Raw genomic sequence first — 19,903 nt, forward strand, 5'->3', positions numbered from 1 at the left:
CCGTCTTGGAGAAAGGACAAAATCCTAGGAATCCTAACCTTACTGCATGAGTAACCCTTGGATTCGCACCAATAAAGATATTTACACCATATCTTATGGTAAATATATCTAGTAACAGACTTTCATGCCTGAATCAAGGAATCAATAACCGATCAGATAACTCTCGCTTAGATAAAATTAAGCGCTCCATCTCCAAGCAGTCAACTGTAGAAAAATTAAATTTGGATGATGGAAGGGTCTCCGAATGAAAAGGTCCAGCCTCAATGGAAGCTACCATGGTGGTAGAAAAGATATGTCCACCAGATCAGCATACCAAGGTCTGCGACGTCACGCAGGAGCGACGAAAATCACTGAAGCCTTCTCTGTTTGATCCAGGCAATCACCCGGGGAAGGAGAGCAAACGGTGGAAACACATAAGCTAGGTTGAACGACCAAGGCACTGCCAAGGCATCTATCCGTTCGGCCTGAGGATCCGTATCTCGGGAGCTTGACATTCTAACGAGATGCGATAAGGGTCAGCTCCGACCTGCCTCACTTGAGAATCAGGGTGGCAAAGACCTCCGGATGGAGATCCCATTCCCCCGGATGAAACGTCTGTCTGTTCAAAAAAATCCGCTTCCCAGTTGTCTACTCCTGGGATGTAGAATGCTGACAGATAACAAAAGTGATCCTTTGCCCACCGAATTATCTTGGATACCTCTGCCATCCAGATCTATCTGAGGAGACAAATTTGCATAATCTCCATTCCACTGTCTGAGCATGCTCAGTTGTAGAGGACTGAGATGAAAACGAGCGAATGGAATGATGTACATTGCCGCCACCATCAATCCAATTACCTCCATGCACTGAGCCACTAATGGCCGAGGAGTGGACTGAAGGGCTCGGCATGTATACCGAATCTATAACTTTCTGACTTCGGTCAAGAAGATTTTCATGGACATAGAGTCTATTAGAGTTCCCAGAAAAGGAACCCTTGTCTGTGGGACTAGTGAACTCCTTTCTAGATTCACCTTCCACCCGTGAGTCCTTAGAAAATACAGAACCATGTCAGTATGAGACTTTGTTAGTACGATGCCTGGATCAGAATATCGTCCATATAAGCACTGCAATGCCCCGCGGTCTGAGAACCTCCAGCAGAGACCCTAGAACCTTCATGAAGATCCTGTGTGCCGTGGCCAGCCCGAAAGGAAGAACCACGAACTGAAAATGTTTGTCCAGGAAGGCAAACCTTAGAAACTGGTAATGATCTCTGTGGATAGGAATGTGAAGATATGCATAATTTAAGTCCACGGTAGTCCTCCTGGATCAATGGAAAAATTGTCAGAATAGTCTCCATCTTGAAAGACGGGACTCTGAGAAACTTGTTCAGACTCTTGAGATTCAAAATGGGTCTGGACGTTCCCTCTTTTTTGGGAACTACAAAAAGATCTGAGTAAAATCCCTGTCTTTGTTCCAGTATTGGAACGGGACAAATTACTCCCATAGGGGAGAGAACTTTTACACAATGTAAGAACGCCTCTCCTTTTCTCTGGTCGACAGATGATCGGGAAAGAAGAAACCTTCCTCTGGGGAAGGAATCTTTGAACTCCAACTGATACCCCTGAAAAACAATTTCTATTAACCAGGTATCCTAAGCGTCTCTTACCCAAGCCTTTCTATTGCCCAGGGGGGCAAAGAGAGAAAGACTGCCCCCTACAAGATCCGTCCCGGATCGGGGGCCAACCCAGCATGCCGACTTGGTAGTGGTAGCCGGCTTCATGGATTGCTTACCATTGTTGAGTATTGGACCTTAGTCCTATAGCATCATATTGTACCCGAAAACAATGGTTGCAAATCTGGCCTTTTAAGGGTACTGCCCCAGTGAAAGACCCCCTTTGTACCTCATAACTACAAATTTGTACGCAACACAGCATAATACAAACGCTGTTTTATGAATTTTATCATATAACCTTCAATGTATACTCTTTCAGGCAGTATTATAATAGTTACCCTGCCGCTTTAAAGTTTATAAACTTAGCTGTAGCAATTCAAAAGACCGCTACAGAAACATCTGAAATAGCCAGGCCAAACAACCAGTTCCAAAAAAGGACTATTCCTTAAGGTACTGCAGGCTAAGACAAAAAATCCTGAACGCTTAGCCGCCAACATGGCAATCTTGAATATGTTAAGGTAAGAGGTTTAATTCCTCTTATATCTTAAAAGACCTTCTAGGGTTGTGTGCTGTAGTGCCATCCTAATTCACAAAGGATGAATGCACACCAAGGAACAGCAGTAATGTCCTGATAAAAACTACAGTGAAGCCTAACAGTCCACACCGGATCAACAAAACCCTGCTCAAAAGTGGGTTAATTCAGCTCCCGGTCGCCATTACACATAACAAGACACCTTTGGTGTCTGCACCGCCGCTCCACATTACTTTCATGCAGCAGGTATCGGCTAAATATGGCCATGACCCATCGTGAGCTAAATCCCCCGGGAGTGTAATAAAAAACTGAGTTAACAGTGGGAAAAATAAAAATATGCGCAGCCAGCTTGTAACAAACAGACCTAGTCCTCATACAAGAAAAGTACTGCGCCAAGCTGTCAGGGAAATAGCTTTTCACTGATAGAGCCCCTGAATCCCTTAAATAAATGTATGTGCAGAACTCCCTGAGGTGTATTTTGAGAAATACCCTATAGAGAAATAAAAACTGCACTTACCTTTTATGCTGTCCGACAGCAAGACAGCCTCAACAGGGTTCAGAGGTCCATTGGGTCCCTCCTGTAGTCCTGCAAAAAGATGAAGCCTGAGTTAGATACAGCTTAGGCCATCACAGAAAGGGCAGCATTACAGTATGGGAGGCGCAGTGAGAATATAATCCCACCAGTTCCCATTGCTTTGAAGCCACCAAATACTTCTCTTTTTGCATTGAAGAGACTGATTTGGTCTAGGCTAAACCCCAGAACAAAGTAGCGCACTGTGGCACCACTTTTAAAAAAATAATAAACACTTGATTGAAGAATCTATAACTAACACCTCACTCTGCCTCTTCCTATCACTAACGCAGGCAAAGAGAATGACTGGAGGGGGAGGAAAGGGAGGGGCTATATATGCAGCTCTGCTGTGGAGCTCTTTGCCACTTCCTGCTGACCAGGAGGCGATATTCCCATAAATAAGGATGAAATCCGTGGACTTGTCATATCTTGTAAAAGAAATATATATATATATATATATTATTTATTTGGCTTTAGCAGATAACTGCAAATCAATGCACTTTGCACAACTATAATGACCATGGCTAGCCTTGTCAGCTGCAAATTAAATTTAGCATTCTAAAGCCAAACAGCATTAGCTAAACTCAGATTTTTTTTTTATAAATATTAATAACATTTAAAGCAAATAAGACCCTTACCCTGCAGCCCCTCTGGCAGTCACATATCCACATTAGATCAGACCCATGGCCCTGCAGCCCTTCTATCAGCCGCATATCCACATTAGATCAGACCCATGGCCCTGCAGCCCCTCCTTCTGCCACATATCTACATTAGATTAGAACCATGGCCCTGCAGCCTCTCCTTTTGCCACATATCTACATTAGATTAGACCCATGGCCCTTCAGCCCCTCTTTCAGCCACATATCCATTAGATCAGACCCATGGCCCTTCAGCCCCTCTTTCAGCCACATATCCATTAGATCAGACCCATGGCCCTTCAGCCCCTCTTTCAGCCACATATCCATTAGATCAGACCCATGGCTCTGCAGCCCCTCTTTCAGCCACATATCCATTAGATCAGACCCATGGCCCTGCAGCCCCTCTTTCAGCCACACATCCAATAGATCAGATCCATGGCCCTGCAGCCCCTCTTTCAGCCACATATCCATTAGATCAGACACATGGACCTGCAGTCCCTCTTTCAGACATATATTCATTAGATCAGACCCATGGCCATTAGATCAGACCCATGGCCCTGCAGTCCCTCTTTCAGCCACATATCCAATAGATCAGATCCATGGCCCTGCAGCCCCTCTGTCAGCCACATATCCACACTTGATGGCAGATGCACATATATGCCTTTTGTCATTGGTTTACCAGCTGTATTCAGCTAGCTCCTAGCAGTGCATTGCTGCTCCTCCAACAAAACATACCAAGAGACTAAAGCAAATTTAAAAAAAGAAGTCAAATGGTTAGTTGTTTAAAATTTGATGTATCTTAATCATGAAAAATAAATTGGGCTTTCATGCCCGTTTAAAACATATACATTGCAACATCTTCATAGATACATATATTGCCTGCAGAGAAACAGCTCTCACTACACAGCAGTCTTTCAAAGTATAGGTCTTAAAACATTAAGATTTTAAGTTATAAGTTGACATTGGCACAATACATGATGGCATCTAGTACCCTTGACCATAACAGTTTCCTATAAGACAAGGTGCATAGTATCCTACCCCCAGCACAGACACCATACAGGTCAGCTTACCTTTCTTGGCAGTTTCCATTTCCTCTTCAGTCCATCGTGAGCTTTCATTCATCTCCATGGCAGCTGTTAATAAAAGGCGACATTAAGACATTAGAGTAAGGTTTGAGAATTATATTAACATCCAGTATTGTACTTTTAAGGATTTTAAGATAATGTTTTAAGAAAATGGATTAAACATAGATGGGTGTAATGGATAAGTGCTTTAAACTGTGGAAATTATAGTTAAATTCTTTGCATTATCCTTTCAATTAGGCTTAAAGAGACTACAGGAATGTAATGAGATGGCTATTTGCCCCACTGAAAAACCAACTGTAACATACAGTCATATGGTGACCTACATGAAGACTTGTGGGCATTGCACAGAGTGTACTGTAGTAATTCAGTTTAGCAGGCTGTAAACATTCACTGTCATCTCACTATTAATGAGCCATGCACAAGAGCAATTGACTACGGGCATGTCAAGCACCACTCTGATTGGACGACTTACCAAACGGGCAGTTCACATAAAGGACAAATATGGGACATGGGGGGGGGGGGAAATGTTGCAGAAACAATTAAAAATAGCAGCACTCTTCAGCAGAGATTACTACTGCAGATCCCAGACAGCTATAAGCCTTGGCCCTTTTGGGAACATCCTTTACAGTTCACTGAGCTACATTTCAGTAAGCACCTCTCTCAAGCAAATCACAAGTAATCTTTATTCATGGAAAAAGATTCCCCATAGTCACAAACTGCTACAGGAAAGGGCACTAGCATCTTCTGAGATCAGACTTGAGTAGCAAGTGTACTGAGTGATAAAGGGGAGACACGGAGCAGATGTGAACAAGATTAAATTGTCTCCCAAAAGAGGTGGCATAAATGAATGAACTCAAGAGACAAACAAATAACAATGCAATGCATTACATACTATAGATAAAATAATAAACTGAGAAAATTAACTGGAAAAACATTATTACCAACATCTATTTAAAAAGGTAATGAAAATGATGTGTCAAATACATCACTTTTAGTGCTTGCTTTACAGAGCTAATAATGTTTAAAATATCTCTTTGGTTATAGGTCTACTCTGCCCAGTCTCCATTCAGCAACATTGTTTTTTTAAAGAATGTAGAATTGATATACCAAAGTCTGCGTTGTTAGTGCCATTAATTCCTTCTCAGTCTCGGTGCAGTAAATAAATAATGTCCTTGCAAGGAGTAAATCTAGCTTTTTTTTGGTTTGTTTGTTTCTTGTTTAACATCTTGATTTTACCAAAATTTAAATGGAGTAAGACAGAATTGAATATGAAAATAAAAATGGTACAAAGGAAGATTTACATAATAATATTGTGTGGGAAGGTGACTGGGGTGCCTCATCATGAGACCTTGCTAGTCTAAAGGCTGTGACACACTGCAAGCGATGCAGTGCAAGGCAAAGCAGCTGCTTCACGCTGCGTCACATTGCTTCTGAAGATTAAATATTTCAACTCTGAGCGCTCAGCTACGCAACCTGATGCGGCTGAGCGCCCAGAGATGAAAAGGCAGGACACACTGAGTGCGCACAGCCGCATCATCACGCTGCGTGCCGCACCACTCTCAGTGTGTAACAGCATTAAGTGTGGAATCATTTTGTGTGGAATCATTTGATCCCTATAATTGCTACCTTGTATACCGCCTATGTTTATAGCGCTGCAGAATCTGTTGGCGCTCTTCAAATAACCGATAATATTAATAATAATAACAAAAACTGTCCTCAGATGTTGTCTATATAGCATTTATCAGAGAGGGCTAAGTAAAGCCTAAATTCAGGAGCTAAAAAGGGACATTAAACACTAAATACATTAATAAGTATGGTATCGAGGTTATTTCCTGCCTCCCCCGCCATATTGAAATCTAACTTTCGCTTATATCCAGTGCTGACGTGCTTGTGAAATAGACCAACATACACTATTTCGGTGATGGACAGTACAAGAGACTGAGGGACATAGATAGAGAGGGCGAAAGAGAGACAGAGAGTGAGAAGAACTCTAAGGACAATCACAAAAAAAAGAAAGAGAATTACAAGAGATCATGCAAAATCCAACCAATTTATTGGAATGAAAAACTAGAGATTATAGGGTTTTAGTGACATCTAGTGACATGGTTTGTTATGCACAGCCTCAAAACATGATAAACAGGAGGATGTAGGCTTGAAGAGTTTGTCAAGAACCGACAGAAACACTTTCATTTATTTAATACTGTTTATAATAGAGTGCTGCCATATTGAACTATTTTGTTTAACCTCCTTAACCCAATGGGTATATACACATCATACAGCAAAACGTGTATATATATATATATATATATATATATATATATACACATACACACATATATATATGTATATATATATATATATATATATATATATACACATACACACATATATATATATACACATACATACATACATATACATACATACATACATATATATATATACATACACTCAATTGAAAAACAAACTAAAATATTTTAGGAGGTAAGTAAACAAAAAAAACTAAAATAATGTGGTTGCATAAGTGTGCACACCCTCTTATAACTGAAGATGTAGCTGTGTTCAGAATTAAGCAATCACATTCAAAATCATGTTAAATAGGAGTCAGTACACACCTGCCATCACTTAAAGTGCATCTGATTAACCACAAATAAAGTTCAGCTGTTCTAGTAGGTCTTTCCTGACATTTTCCTAGTTGAATCCTACAGCAAAAGCCATGGTCCGCAGAGATCTCCCAAAGTATCAGAGGGATCTCATTGTTAAAAGGTATCAGTCAGGAGAAGGGTACAAAAGAATGTCCAAGGCATTAGATATACCATGGAACACAGTGAAGACAGTCATCATCAAGTGGAGAACATATGGCGCAACAGTGACATTACCAAGAACTGGATGTCCCTCCAAAATTGATGAAAAGATGAGAAGAAAACTGGTCTGGGAGGCTGCCAAAAGGCCTACAGCAATATTAAAGGAGCTGCAGGAATATCTGGCAAGTACTGGCTGTGTGGTACATGTGACAACAATCTCCCGTATTCTTCATATGTCTGGGCTATGGGGTAGAGTGTCAAGATGGAAGCCTTTTCTTACCAAGAAAAACATCCAAGCCTGGCTAAATTTTGCAAAAACACATCTGAAGTCTCCCAAAAGCATGTGGGAAAAGGTGTTATGGTCTGATGAAACCAAGGTTGAACTTTTTAGCCATATTTTCAAAAGATATGTCTGGCGCAAAAACAACACTGCACATCACCAAAAGAACACCATACCCACAGCGAAGCATGGTGGTGGCAGCATCATGCTTTGGGGCTGCTTTTCATCAGCTGGAACGGGGGCCTTAGTCAAGGTAGAGGGAATTATGAACAGTTCCAAATACCAGTCAATATTGGCACAAAACCTTCAGGCTTCTGCTAGAAAGCTGAACATGAAGAGGAACTTCATCTTTCAGCATGACAATGACCCAAAGCATACATCCAAATCAACAAAGATTGCCGTAGTTCCAAAATTGATCGGGAGCAAGGACGACTCCTGAGTCCACAACCCCTGTGCCTTCCTGGCACCCCAAAAAGCTCCCCATCCAGATAGGCTTGTGTCCGTAGTCTCCCAAGATGGTCTTCAGAAGCACGTACATCGGGACAGATGATCTGGACAGAGCCACCAAGAGAACTATTCTCTCGACGGGCTGTCTAATACAATCTGTAGAGACAGATCAGAATGATCCCCGTTACACTGTCACAGCATGCACAGGTCTGAGAAAGAACCTGGCAAAAGGAATAATGTCCATGCAAGACACCATGAGACCAATCACCTCCATACACTGAGCCACAGAGGGACTCAAAGAGGTCCGGATAGCAAGACATGCCGAAGTTAGCTTGCAACGTCTCTGGTCTGTTAGAAATATATTCATGGATATTGAGTCTATAATAGCACCCAGGAATTCCACCCTGGTACTTGGGATAAGAGAACTCTTTTCCAAGTTTATCTTCCATCCATGTGATCGAAGAAGAATGAGAAGGGACTTCCGAGTATTTTTCTGTAAGACGACAAGATGGTGGTTGCACCAGAATATCGTCCAAGTATGGGGCTACTGTAATACCCTGAGTTCTGGAAACGGCTAGAAGAGCCCCCAGAACCTTTGAAAGGATTCTTGGAGCAGTAGCTAGGCCAAATGGAAGGGCAATAAACTGGAAGTGCTTGTCCAGGAATGCAAACCTCAGGAACTGAAAGTGTTCCCTGTGGTTTGGAACATGAAGGTAAGCGTCCGTTAGATCTATAGTGGTCATAAACTGTCCTTCCTGAACTACAGGAAGGACGAACATTATCGTCTCCATCTTGAAAGAAGGGACACTGATAAATTTGTTTAAGCACTTTAGGTCCAGAATTGGGCGAAAAAGTTCCCTCCTTCTTTGGGACCACGAAAAAGTTTGAATAAAACCCCAAACCTCTTTGTTCTATAGGCACCGGGACAACTCCTAAGGAGGATAGGTCCCGAACGCACACTAGAAAGGCAACCCTCTTTTCTGGTCTGTAGACAGGTTCGAGAGTAGGAATCTGCCCTTGGGCGGATGAGATTTGAAGCCTATTTTGTATCCCTGAGTACGACCTCCAGGACCCACGGATCCTGTACATCCCTGAACAAAGCTTCTGAAAAAAGAGACAGTCTGCCCCCTACACGATCCGATCCCGGATCGGGGGCCGCCCCTTCATGCCGATTTGTTTTCGGTTGGCTTCTTATTTTGCTTGGACCTATTCCAGGACTGAGCCAGCTTCCAAGTACTCTTGGGTTGCTCGGGCTTGGAGGATTGTTGTCGTTGTCAGAACGAAAGAAATGAAAATTAGAAGATTGCCGTCCCTTAGACTTGTTCTTCTTATCTTGCGGTAGGAAGGCACCCTTGCCTCCGGTGACCGTAGAAATAATGAAGTTCAAGGCTGGACCAAATAAAAACTTTCCTGTGAAGGGAAGAGAAAGGAGTCTGGATTAAGAAGTCATATCCGCAAACCAAGATTTCAACCAGAGCGCCTGGTGGGCTAGGACCGCAAAGTCTGAGGCCTTTGCATTTAGGCAAATAATTTGCATGTTCGCATCACAGATAAAAGAATTAGCAATTCTCAGAGCATTAATTCTGTCTTGAATATCCTTGAGGGAAAACTCCACCTTAATGAGTCCCGACAAAGAGATAGCTAGTAGATAGCTGCTCCGGCAACCCCTGCAACTGCAGCCTCCAGTTGAAACAAAAATCCCGTATGTTGAAACATCTTTCTCATAAAGGTTTCCATTTTCTTATCCATTGGCTCTCTGAACAAAGAACTATCCTGAAGCGGTATAGTAGTACGTTTAGCAAGCGTAGAGATAGCACCATCCACCTTAGGAATGGAGCCCCACAAATCCAGTTGAGAGTCCAGGACCGGGAACAACTTTTTAAAAGTAGACGAGGGGGAAAAGGAAGATCCAATTCTTTCCCATTCGTTGTTCAAAATGTTCGCCATTTTAACCGGCACAGGAAAAGACAAAGGAACTTTCCTGTCTTTGTAGACTGTCTAACATATATCAAAGGTTCTTCTGGCAGCTCTGACGTAGACAGAACCTCCTTTAGATTTAAAATTGAGCACTTGCATTTTTTACTAAAGGACTGTTCCTCCACAGCAGGAGGTTTAGACGTTAAGGACTCCGACCCAGAAAGTTCGCCCTCTGAAGCTACAGAGGTTAACTCATCATCGGATAACTGGGACATAATAGGTAAATTCAATAAATATTTAGATGACTCCGGGTCAGGAGAGCTATGTTTAACCTTTCTCTTGCCTTTTTAGAGTGAGGTAATGCACTGCGGGCCGCAGACACTGCCGTTTGTAAATGTGCGGCAAAGTCCGCAGGAAGAAGGCCCCGTCCGGATGGAGGATTAGATGTGCTACGGGGAACTCTATGTGGAGTGGCTAATGTAGCAAGGGTAGTAATCTCACGTGACGCTGAGTCCTGAGAGGTAGACTGCTCAGAGGGACTAAGAGCCTTAGCAGGCTTGTCTCCCTTCTTAGAATTTAGAACGGTGTTAAGGCATGTGGAACATAATTGAGTGGGCAGGAAAACCACAGCCTCCTCACAATATAAACAGGTATGATTTAGTACAGAAGGAGTACCTTCTAACATGTCAGAGTCCTCCATAGCTCAGGTTATACCCCAGAAGGACACAAATAAAAACGTTTTTTATTATAGAAAACTGCACCTTTATACTCCCAATGGCTGGGGCACTCACAACCTCCTAGACCCAGACAGTTAACAGAGGAAACGCTCTCCTCAGGTTCAAGTCTCAGCCGCAATGGAGGAAATGAAAATAGTCCACACACCCGGCCACATGGAGTGCAAGACATTACGTCACTTGTTATTACAGGTACAGCAAGTAATAGGAGCTGTGCAACACTTTCAAAAACAAAAGTGAAACCTGTTTGTTCCAGACAAAAACACACAGTCTATCAGCCCAGGAAAAAAATCACACAAAGCAGCATGTAAATAGTTAATACACTAATTATTTAACCCCAACTGTTCAATAAACCCCCTTCAGAGGATATTAACCCTGGATCCTATCAAGGTATAAAGGAGCCACACTGTGACCCTGTTATAGCGTTTTATGTGTAAAAATTGAAACGATCTTACCTCCAGGATCCATGCTGTGGAACAGAACACAGCCTCTCAAGTGTGACAGTCTTATAGCAGCGCTCCTGACATGGACTTGAGTGAGAGAAAGCAGGCAGTGAAACTCGTCAACACTGATTGCTTAGGAGATGTTAGCAGTAGTCTGGATGGTTTTGCAGAAAAAAATTTCCCTGCATCTCCAGACTCTAACTTTCATCAATACTCTCACTGAGAGGTTGACATGACTACTTAAAACTCCAGTCCTATCTCGAAGGGCAGATACCCTTTTTCAGGACTCTCAGAAACTTCTGACACTTCTCTGCCACCTCCTATCGTGACGATAGGCAAAGAATGACTGGGGTAATGAGGAAGAGGGAGGAATATTTGAGCCTTTGGCTGGGGTGTCTTTGCCTCCTCCTGGTGGCCAGGTGTTGTATTTCCCAACAGTAAGGAATGAAGCCGTGGACTCTCCCTATCTTAGGAAGGAAAACATATTTAAAGGGACAGTCAACACCAAAATTGTTATTGTTTAAAAAGATAAATAATGCCTTTGCTACCCATTCCCCAGCTTTGCACAACCAACATTGTTATATTAATATACTTTATAACCTTTAAACCTCTACATGTCTGCCTGTTTCTAAGCCACTACAGACAGCCTCTTTTCACATGCTTTTTTATTACCTTTTCACAGCAGTAGACTGCTAGTTCATGTGAGTCATATAGATAACTTTGTGGAGCTGACTGTACCTTTAATAGGGGTTTTAATTTAAAGTTTAATGCCCCATTAATTATTATACAATGGTAACCTTAATATACCTCTCTTCATCAATCAAAAGACTAACAAGATGTTCTGCCACTCAAGTCTGGGGGCAGGACCGTATTCAACTTCCCATTATACAAATTGCAAACTTAAACCTTTTAATATTCAGATTGTGGTAGCATCTGAACATTTTGTCTAAGTGCTTTCATCACAATTAATGATGATAGATTATGCTGCAGAGACAGTTATTGCAAAGAGAGCCTATCTTACACTGCACAGAATGTTTGATTATGTACCTTCTCGCTGGAGCAAAGCCACGTCTGCTGTAATACTTTACAGTAAATGAATGTTATTGTATCAACCTTTGCCTGTTTTGGTAGGAGGGCGGCACGGTGTAAAATCATTATAACAGAAACATGTTTTAGACTTTAGAGCATACACCATTTTTTTGTTATAATTTTCATCAGTTCTAATGCTGTATGTGGTATTTTAAAAATATCTATATTGTTTAATTGACTACGTTCTCACATTACCCCGTAGACCACAATCCATCAGTGCTTACATTTTTTATACAGTGCTGAAGTCTCTACATTTAATTGTATGTAACCTATAGTGAGATAACTATTATGAAAAGCAGTGGGAGACAGATTAGAGAGATGGATTAGCTCTACAGAAATAAATGTGCTTTATAAAAATAAAAAAAGCAGTTATAGTAAAAGTATATTTATACTTTACTATATATATATAAATAAATATATATAAAACTGAAATATCTGAAGTAAAACTGTTTAGTAGATTTCAACATCTCTTATAGAATAAAACCTTTTCGGCCGGCATGTAGCACTATGATAATTTGTAACCCTTCCTACAACTTAAAGGGAAGAAAAGATTTTCATAGAACTGGACAAGACATAGAACATAGTGACAGGTAGAGGGGAAAAAAGGATCAGGCGCTTAAAAAAATGATCCCAACTGCATCTGTCATATTGCCTTGGTTCCCACTTTACGTTACCTCCCTGCTTTCTTCTCTTCAGTGAGCATCCCCTGATTAATGGGACATGAAACTCAATTTTCTCCGTCATGGTTAAGATAGAGCATAAAATTTCAAACAACTTTCCAATTTACGTCTAATATCTAAGTTCCTTCATTCTCTAGGTATCCTTTGTTGAAAAGCAGACCTAGGTGGGCTCAGGAGCTAGCTGCTTATTGGTGGCTGCACATATATACCTCTTCTTATTGGTTTAAAGAGGTGTTCAGCTAGCTAACAGTAGTGTATTGTTGCTCTTTTAAAAAAAGATACCAAGAGAATGAAGCAAAATTGATAATATAAGTACAATGGAAAGTTGTTTCAAATTATTATACGCTGTATCTGAATCATGAAAGACATTTTGGGTTTCACGTCTCTTTAACAGGTATGGGAGCTGGCATTTTGTGGCTCACAAGATCTAGTTTGCTTGCTACTATGTAGTTATCAGTGGTGAGCATAGAGCACATACTAATAAACAAACTAGATCCTGCGTGACCTAGCTCTGGCAAGCACATGCACCCTAGAGAATTATAGCTGCACTTGCGCCAACAGAACGGCAGACACATTCGTCTGTATTCAGGGGCTGGTGGAATTCTCATAGATCAACACTTATGATAAATAGAATTAGGATTGGAACACAAGGTTCTATTTAGAACAGGGGTGGGCAAGAGGTAGATCGCGGTCTACCAGTGGACCTTGAGTGAATTTTGAGGTGACCGCCTGGAAGATTTAAAAAGTCTGCATAATAAGAGAAAGATTTCTCACACATCTAGATTCTGATTGAAGAGCCTCACCACCATAGGTGTATGAGAAATGTTTCTCTTATGCAGACTTTTGAAATCAGCTATGAGCCTATAACGGCGGTATGTATACTTCAGCATGTGCAACGCGGCTGTAGCTGAACTCGCTGCTCCAGCTTAGGTTACTGCCTGTCCCAAACTCTTCTATTTTTTTTGTCTCAAGAGCGGTCAGTCCAAAGTACAGACTCTTCATGTGCCAGGCTGAGATGCTGCTTGGTATCCCTGGGTTTGGCAGTTCCAGGTCCTGCTCTGTCTGATAGTACTTTATAGTTCTGTCCTCCGTTACTTGTCACCAGGCTCTGCTGGGTGAATGTTCTGGTGTTGCTTTTTTCCCCCAGGTCTGTTACTCCCCCTAAGGTTCTTTTAATTAGTCTGTACCAGGCTTTGATGCTGTTCTCTGATACTTTCTCTGACACACTAATATTAGCTAGTTTCTGCAGCTTTCTGTCCCCAGAATTTGTTGTCACCAAATTGTGCAGGTCAGTGCTGTTGATGCTATATCAGTCTCTGGTTGCTGTGTAGGCGGTACAGAGCCTGCCACTGTCACAACTATTTGCGGTAGCCTTTAGCTAGTAGCAGACAGATGGAGAGCAGCCAACAGGACCTGCCTGCTAATCAACCTGACATGGTGTCCAGCCAATAAAATTACTTTGTAGAATGAGTCCGTCTATGATTGGCTGAGAATTGTTCATTTTCATCGTTGTACCTGAGCTATGGGTTTCCATTGTCTTCCAGGCTTGACTACTCCGTTAGACCTAGACTCGAGCCATCTTGATTGTGAGACTACTTATTCATACGCAGGCACGGTACACTGATAAGGTTGCTTGATGGTCCCAGCAAGACGTAAAAAGAGAGCTCTCGCATTAAGTAAAGAGCGCGTCTGATTTTTAAAGCTGTATTATTTGTAGCAAAAATAAAATTTTCAGCCAGCAGGTCCTATTTGAGGCAAAAATACAATTTTCAGCGAGCGACTGGTGTTTTGTTTTTGTTTTTTGTTAGGTGACCATGTCACTTGGAATAAAATTATAGGTAGCCCTTGCCTTACAAAAGTCTGTCCACCCCTGATTTAGAAGAAATTAAATTGTATAGCTATGCTCATATCTAGAATTGTCAGATTTAAAAAAAGAAATTGCTCCGCTGGAATCAGTTTGGTGCTGCTAATCTTATCCTATTATTGTATTTTGAATATCCTTTGTTTACTAGTCCACTTAGTGTTAAAAACTTAAATTACGCTTCATTCTGCCGAGGAACAAGGAACAGTAGAAGAAATACCAGGGTGAAAAGGTGCCAGAAGAATAAAACATAAGAGACGCCCAACAGAAAAAATACGGGTGGGGAGCAGTGGACTCTTGCCATCTGAAGAAAATAAAATTATCAGGTATTATTATTATTATTCTTTATTTATAAAGCGCCGACAGATTCCGCAGCGCTGCCCATGGGTACAAGGATAACATTACAGTGGAGAAACAATACGATAAGACACAACATTTTACAGACAAATACAGGGGGAATTGAGGGCCCTATTCCCGTGGGAACTTACAATCTAGACGGGTAGGATTGGAAACAGGAGGTGGGGACTGCAGAGGTGAGAATGATATTAGTGAGGAGATAGAGGGCAACTGTTAGTTAATTGAAGTTAGTTTGTTAATAAGTCGGGTGATAAGCTTCCCTGAACAGAAAGGTCTTTAGGGAACGTTTAAAGGAGGAGAGGTTAGAGGCAAGTCTGACATCTCGAGGAAGTGCGTTCCAGAGGGTTGGTGCCGCACGAGAGAAGTCCTGTAGTCTAGAATGAGAGGAGGTGATGGTAGAGGACGCAAGAAGCAGGTCGTTGTTGGATCTTAGGGGACGGGCAGGAGTATATTTGTTGATGAGTGAGGACAGGTAGGGTGGTGCAGCATTGGTGAGGGCTTTGTAGGTCAGGGTGAGAATTTTGCAGCATTGGTGAGGGCTTTGTAGGTCAGGGTGAGAATTTTGAATTTAACTCTGTTGTGAATGGGGAGCCAGTGAAGGGACTCACAGAGAGGCGCAGCAGAAACAGAGCGTCGAGAGAGGTGGATTAGCCTGGCAGATGCATTTAGGACAGATTGGAGGGAAGAGAGGCAGGAGAGAGGGAGGCCAGTTTCTAAGTTGTTACAGTAGTAAAGTCGGGAAATTACCAGGGAGTGGATGAGCTGTTTGGTAGTTTCAGCACTCAGGAACGGACGAAATTTGGAGATATTGTGTAGGTGGTTGTGGCAGGATGAAGAGAGCAGTTGGATGTGGGGAATGAAGTACAGATTTGAGTCAAGATTGACTCAGAGGCAGCGGAATTGGGGTGATGGGGAGATAGTGGTGCCGCCAACAGTGATATAAATATTAGAGAGACTGGAGTGGAGCTAGAGGGGGGAATTAGAAGTAGTTCGGTCTTGGACATATTTATTTTTAGGTGGTGAGAGGCCATCCAGGAGGAAATGCCAGATAAGCAGTCGCTGATGTGAGAGTTGACAGAAGGAGAGAGTGCAGGGGTGGAAAGGTAGATCTTTGGTTTTTCTTCATAAATGGAAAGAGTCCACAGCTGCATTCATTACTTTTGGGAAAACAATACCCAAGCTATAGAGGACACAATGCAAAAATGGGAGGGTACAAGAGGCGGCCCATTCTGAGGGTACCAGGCCTGAAAACCCCTACCAAACAAAATCCTGCTTCGTCCGAAGCCGAGAACTACCTTGAAAGAAAAAAAAAAAAAAAAGCCCAAGGACACTGACCCGCAGATAGTCCACAGCTTTGCTAGAGACCACAGGAACTAGACTCGACTGAGTCAACAGCCTCCAGGAAACACCGTTCCCAGCAGTCGGTCTCTAAACAACACACTCATTACTAAAGAAAGGGAACAAACTACCCTATTCTTCCACAAAGCTGCTCATTTTATCAACCTCGAAAGGAAAAAAGGCTGAGTAGACCTCGCCGGAGATCGAACTTGCAACCCTTGGTTTGCTACAGTGCAGAGTAGCCACAGTGCATTAGTATGCTGAGCAAGCTTCCAGCTAGCATAAGGAACTCCAGAAAAAAACATAAAATGGGTACAACGAGTCCTAAATAAAAACACAGAGCTTAAACCTGAGAAACCGGGTCAGGCTAACAGAGACCCAACCAGTCTCATAGAAACAAGGGGAGGCAACGCCCAGACCCCAGAAATACAGAAACCACGGATAAGGCTGGGAGTCTGAAACAGAGAGAGGATCTTCCCCTAACACAGTGCAACCGCACTCTAGAAAGCAACTGAAGACGAAGGTCCCCAAGTCACAAAAAGGTATCTCAGAATACCAAAATATTCAGAACGAAACCTTGTGCAGCAAGCTCAGATAGGTCTGACGAACAACACCTGAAGCAAAAACACTGCACGCTGCAGTCATCTAAAAATGACTCTGAAACTTAAATAATTGCAGCTTAAGATAGGATCTTTCAGATTCCTAAGTATCCACTAACCAGCGGATAACGTCACAGGCTATCTAAGAGCCACCAGTCCCTCCCACAAAGCTTGAATGTGGAGATAGGAGAAACCTCAAAAGGCTTACTGTACCTCAAATGCTCAGAGGACGAAATAGCAGAGCAACAGATCTCAGATCCTGCTCCAACACGAGACCAGCCCAAGCGACTGACATGTTTGATAGACAGGGGGACAGAAAGACTCCAACCACAAGCCCCCAGGGAATGGAAAAAAAGGGGGCCTCATCAAAGTTTACATTTCAGTGATTTTGTTAAAATACTTACCTTTTCTTCTTAAAAGCCGGACCAGCGATCCCCCGCCTGCCACTCGTCTCTGCTTACATCAGAAATTAAGAATCCAGCTTCCTCCAATCACGGCTTCCCCCCCAGAGCAAACATTGCCTGAGGCCATGCCGTGATGGGAGGAAGCTGGATTCTTCATTTCTGACATATGAAGAGACGAGCGGCAGGTGGGGGAATCTCTAGTCCGGCTTTCAAAAATAAAAGGTATTATAACAAAACCGATGAAATGTAAACTTTGATGAATGAAAGTGTCCCTTTTTTAATAGGAATTTTAAAAAACGGGCACACATTTGTCAAAGTTTACATTCACTTTAAATCACTAGTTAGTAAGACCGATTTAATGTTTAGAATAATAACTTTTCAGATTCTTTCTCCAGTTATATCAGACCATTACTCATTTGGTAATATATCATTAAATTAATGAATTAAATTATTTGGAGGTGAACTATCTCCAGTTTAATCAGTTAATCATTCATATTTGATCAACTTTTCTGCTGTACTTTAGTGGAAAAATAATAATGAGTATCTTAATAATAACAATTTAAATAGTTTTATTTAACTAAAACGATAATAATATATTTAATTTTTAATTCTTGACCCTCCCTCCTCACACTTGGGTACAGATCTGTCCCACTTTCCACTCCAAACAATATTCTATTCAGTTAGCTTCTTAAAACTTAGTATGGGTTAATTATGTGTATATTGATGATTTTTTTAGGGGAGCAATGGCATTAAAGGGACAGTAAAGTCAAATTTAAAGAACATGCAATTTAAAAAAAAAAAATTCAATTTACCTCTTTTCTAATCTGCTTTGTTCTCTTGGTATTCATTGTCTAAAAACATATATAGGTAGAATCAGAAGCAGAGCACTACTGTGAACTAGCTGCTTGTCACTGTCCCACCCAATGTGTTTCAGCTAGGCCACAATAGAGCATTGCTCTCCTTCAACAAAGGATACCAAGAGAATGAAGCAAATTTGATAATAGAAGTAAATCTGAAAATTGTATGCTCTATCTGAAACCCAAATGTTTTCTATCATGATTATGTCCCTTTAAGGTCTATTTCTCAACTCCTATTTTAATTTTATAACATTTTTGCTGTAAAGAAGGGAAATGTTATTTCTGCAAAAACAAGTTCTCAGTGTTGAGAACAACAAAAACAAATCTGGGAGAGCATCACATTGTTAATGGATTAATGGAAATTATTTACCAAAAAAAATAAACATAACAGCCATGTTTAAATACAGCATCGTTCTATATAATTAAAAACTAACCTATAATTCAGGATGAATAACCTTTAGATTAAATAGAAGCATTAGATACATTTTTCCTCAAAGGGCATTTTATAAAAAAAAAAAAATCCTATTTAAATTTAAAAAAAAAAAAAAAAAAATCTGATTTAAATTGAAAACAAAATCTGTTTTTATGTCTTTTTTAAAAAACATAATTGATTTGTATCCAACCATATTTAAGCCAATATTAAGCAAATATAGTCTAATTCAGATTTTTTTTTTCTTAGCCGGGTGGTCAGTAAAATCAGCCAGGTGGTGTGCTCATTACACATGCATGTCCACATATGGAAAAATATTACTATAGTTCATTAGTCAGAGGAAAAAGAGTTACTAGCCCACTCAGTGTTAAAGATATGGAAAACGGTCTTGCTCATTGGATGCAATTTATTACTAGCTCAGCGCTGTATATATACACAATATACACACACACATAAGTGTAATATATATTACTGTAAATGCACTCTCACATTCCATTCTTCTCTAACAGAAGACTACATCAACTCTTCAATTTTACTTGTGCAGTGGCAGCATCTTTTAATTTTAAGCCTTGTTAGAGTCAAAGTAAAGCTATCAAGTTTTGAATTGTCAGACTCCATTTAACAATGAAACTACAAACTATACAAAAGAGCCAACTCAGTCGGAAAGGTCCCTCCTGCGGTGAAAAGTGAGAACTGACTGAGTTCTATTTTTGAAACAGCGTGATGTAGACTTAAACCTATGAACTCAGCTAACTATGCCAATATTAGAATGTTTTTAAATGAAAGTTATTTAAATCCTTAAAAATCATTAATGATGATTTTAAAAATTTAAAAAACCATGACAAAATAATGTAAAATATTAGACAGCACTTTATAAATCTGCTTATATTTATTATCCGCCATTCTGACATGGATTAGATTTTAAAAACAAAACGTACACAAATTTAATGAGGTAAATATGAGAACAATACAGGCATATGTAAGTCACAGGCAAATTCACAGGCCAAAGCAGAACAAATACAAATGAGGACTAAGAAACACCCCAGTTTCACACTTCATTTACTGCCAGGGAATTGGGCTGCAGGCCAAGTCATAAGTAGGACTAACTGCTCTATGCAATATCCTTAATACAGGAGAGCGCCCTATGCTACAGTAAGCTTGCATCCCTACGGTACACACACAGGAG

General features: G+C 41.1%; 1 protein-coding gene across 12 annotated transcripts in view; it reads right to left on the reverse strand.

Annotated features, from left to right (window-relative positions):
- The window catches only part of NCOR2 (nuclear receptor corepressor 2), a 1,025,928-nt gene that overhangs the window by 414,352 nt on the left and 591,673 nt on the right, over window positions 1-19,903 (reverse strand). For all 12 annotated transcript variants that reach the window (XM_053701833.1, XM_053701839.1, XM_053701838.1 and 9 more), the window contains one exon: window positions 4,463-4,525. In XM_053701833.1, coding sequence (XP_053557808.1) covers window positions 4,463-4,525 — 63 coding nt within the window. The remainder of the gene's footprint in view (window positions 1-4,462; window positions 4,526-19,903) is intronic.

The sequence above is a fragment of the Bombina bombina genome, chromosome 2 (assembly GCF_027579735.1).
Source record: "Bombina bombina isolate aBomBom1 chromosome 2, aBomBom1.pri, whole genome shotgun sequence".
Classification (NCBI taxonomy): Eukaryota; Metazoa; Chordata; class Amphibia; order Anura; family Bombinatoridae; genus Bombina; species Bombina bombina.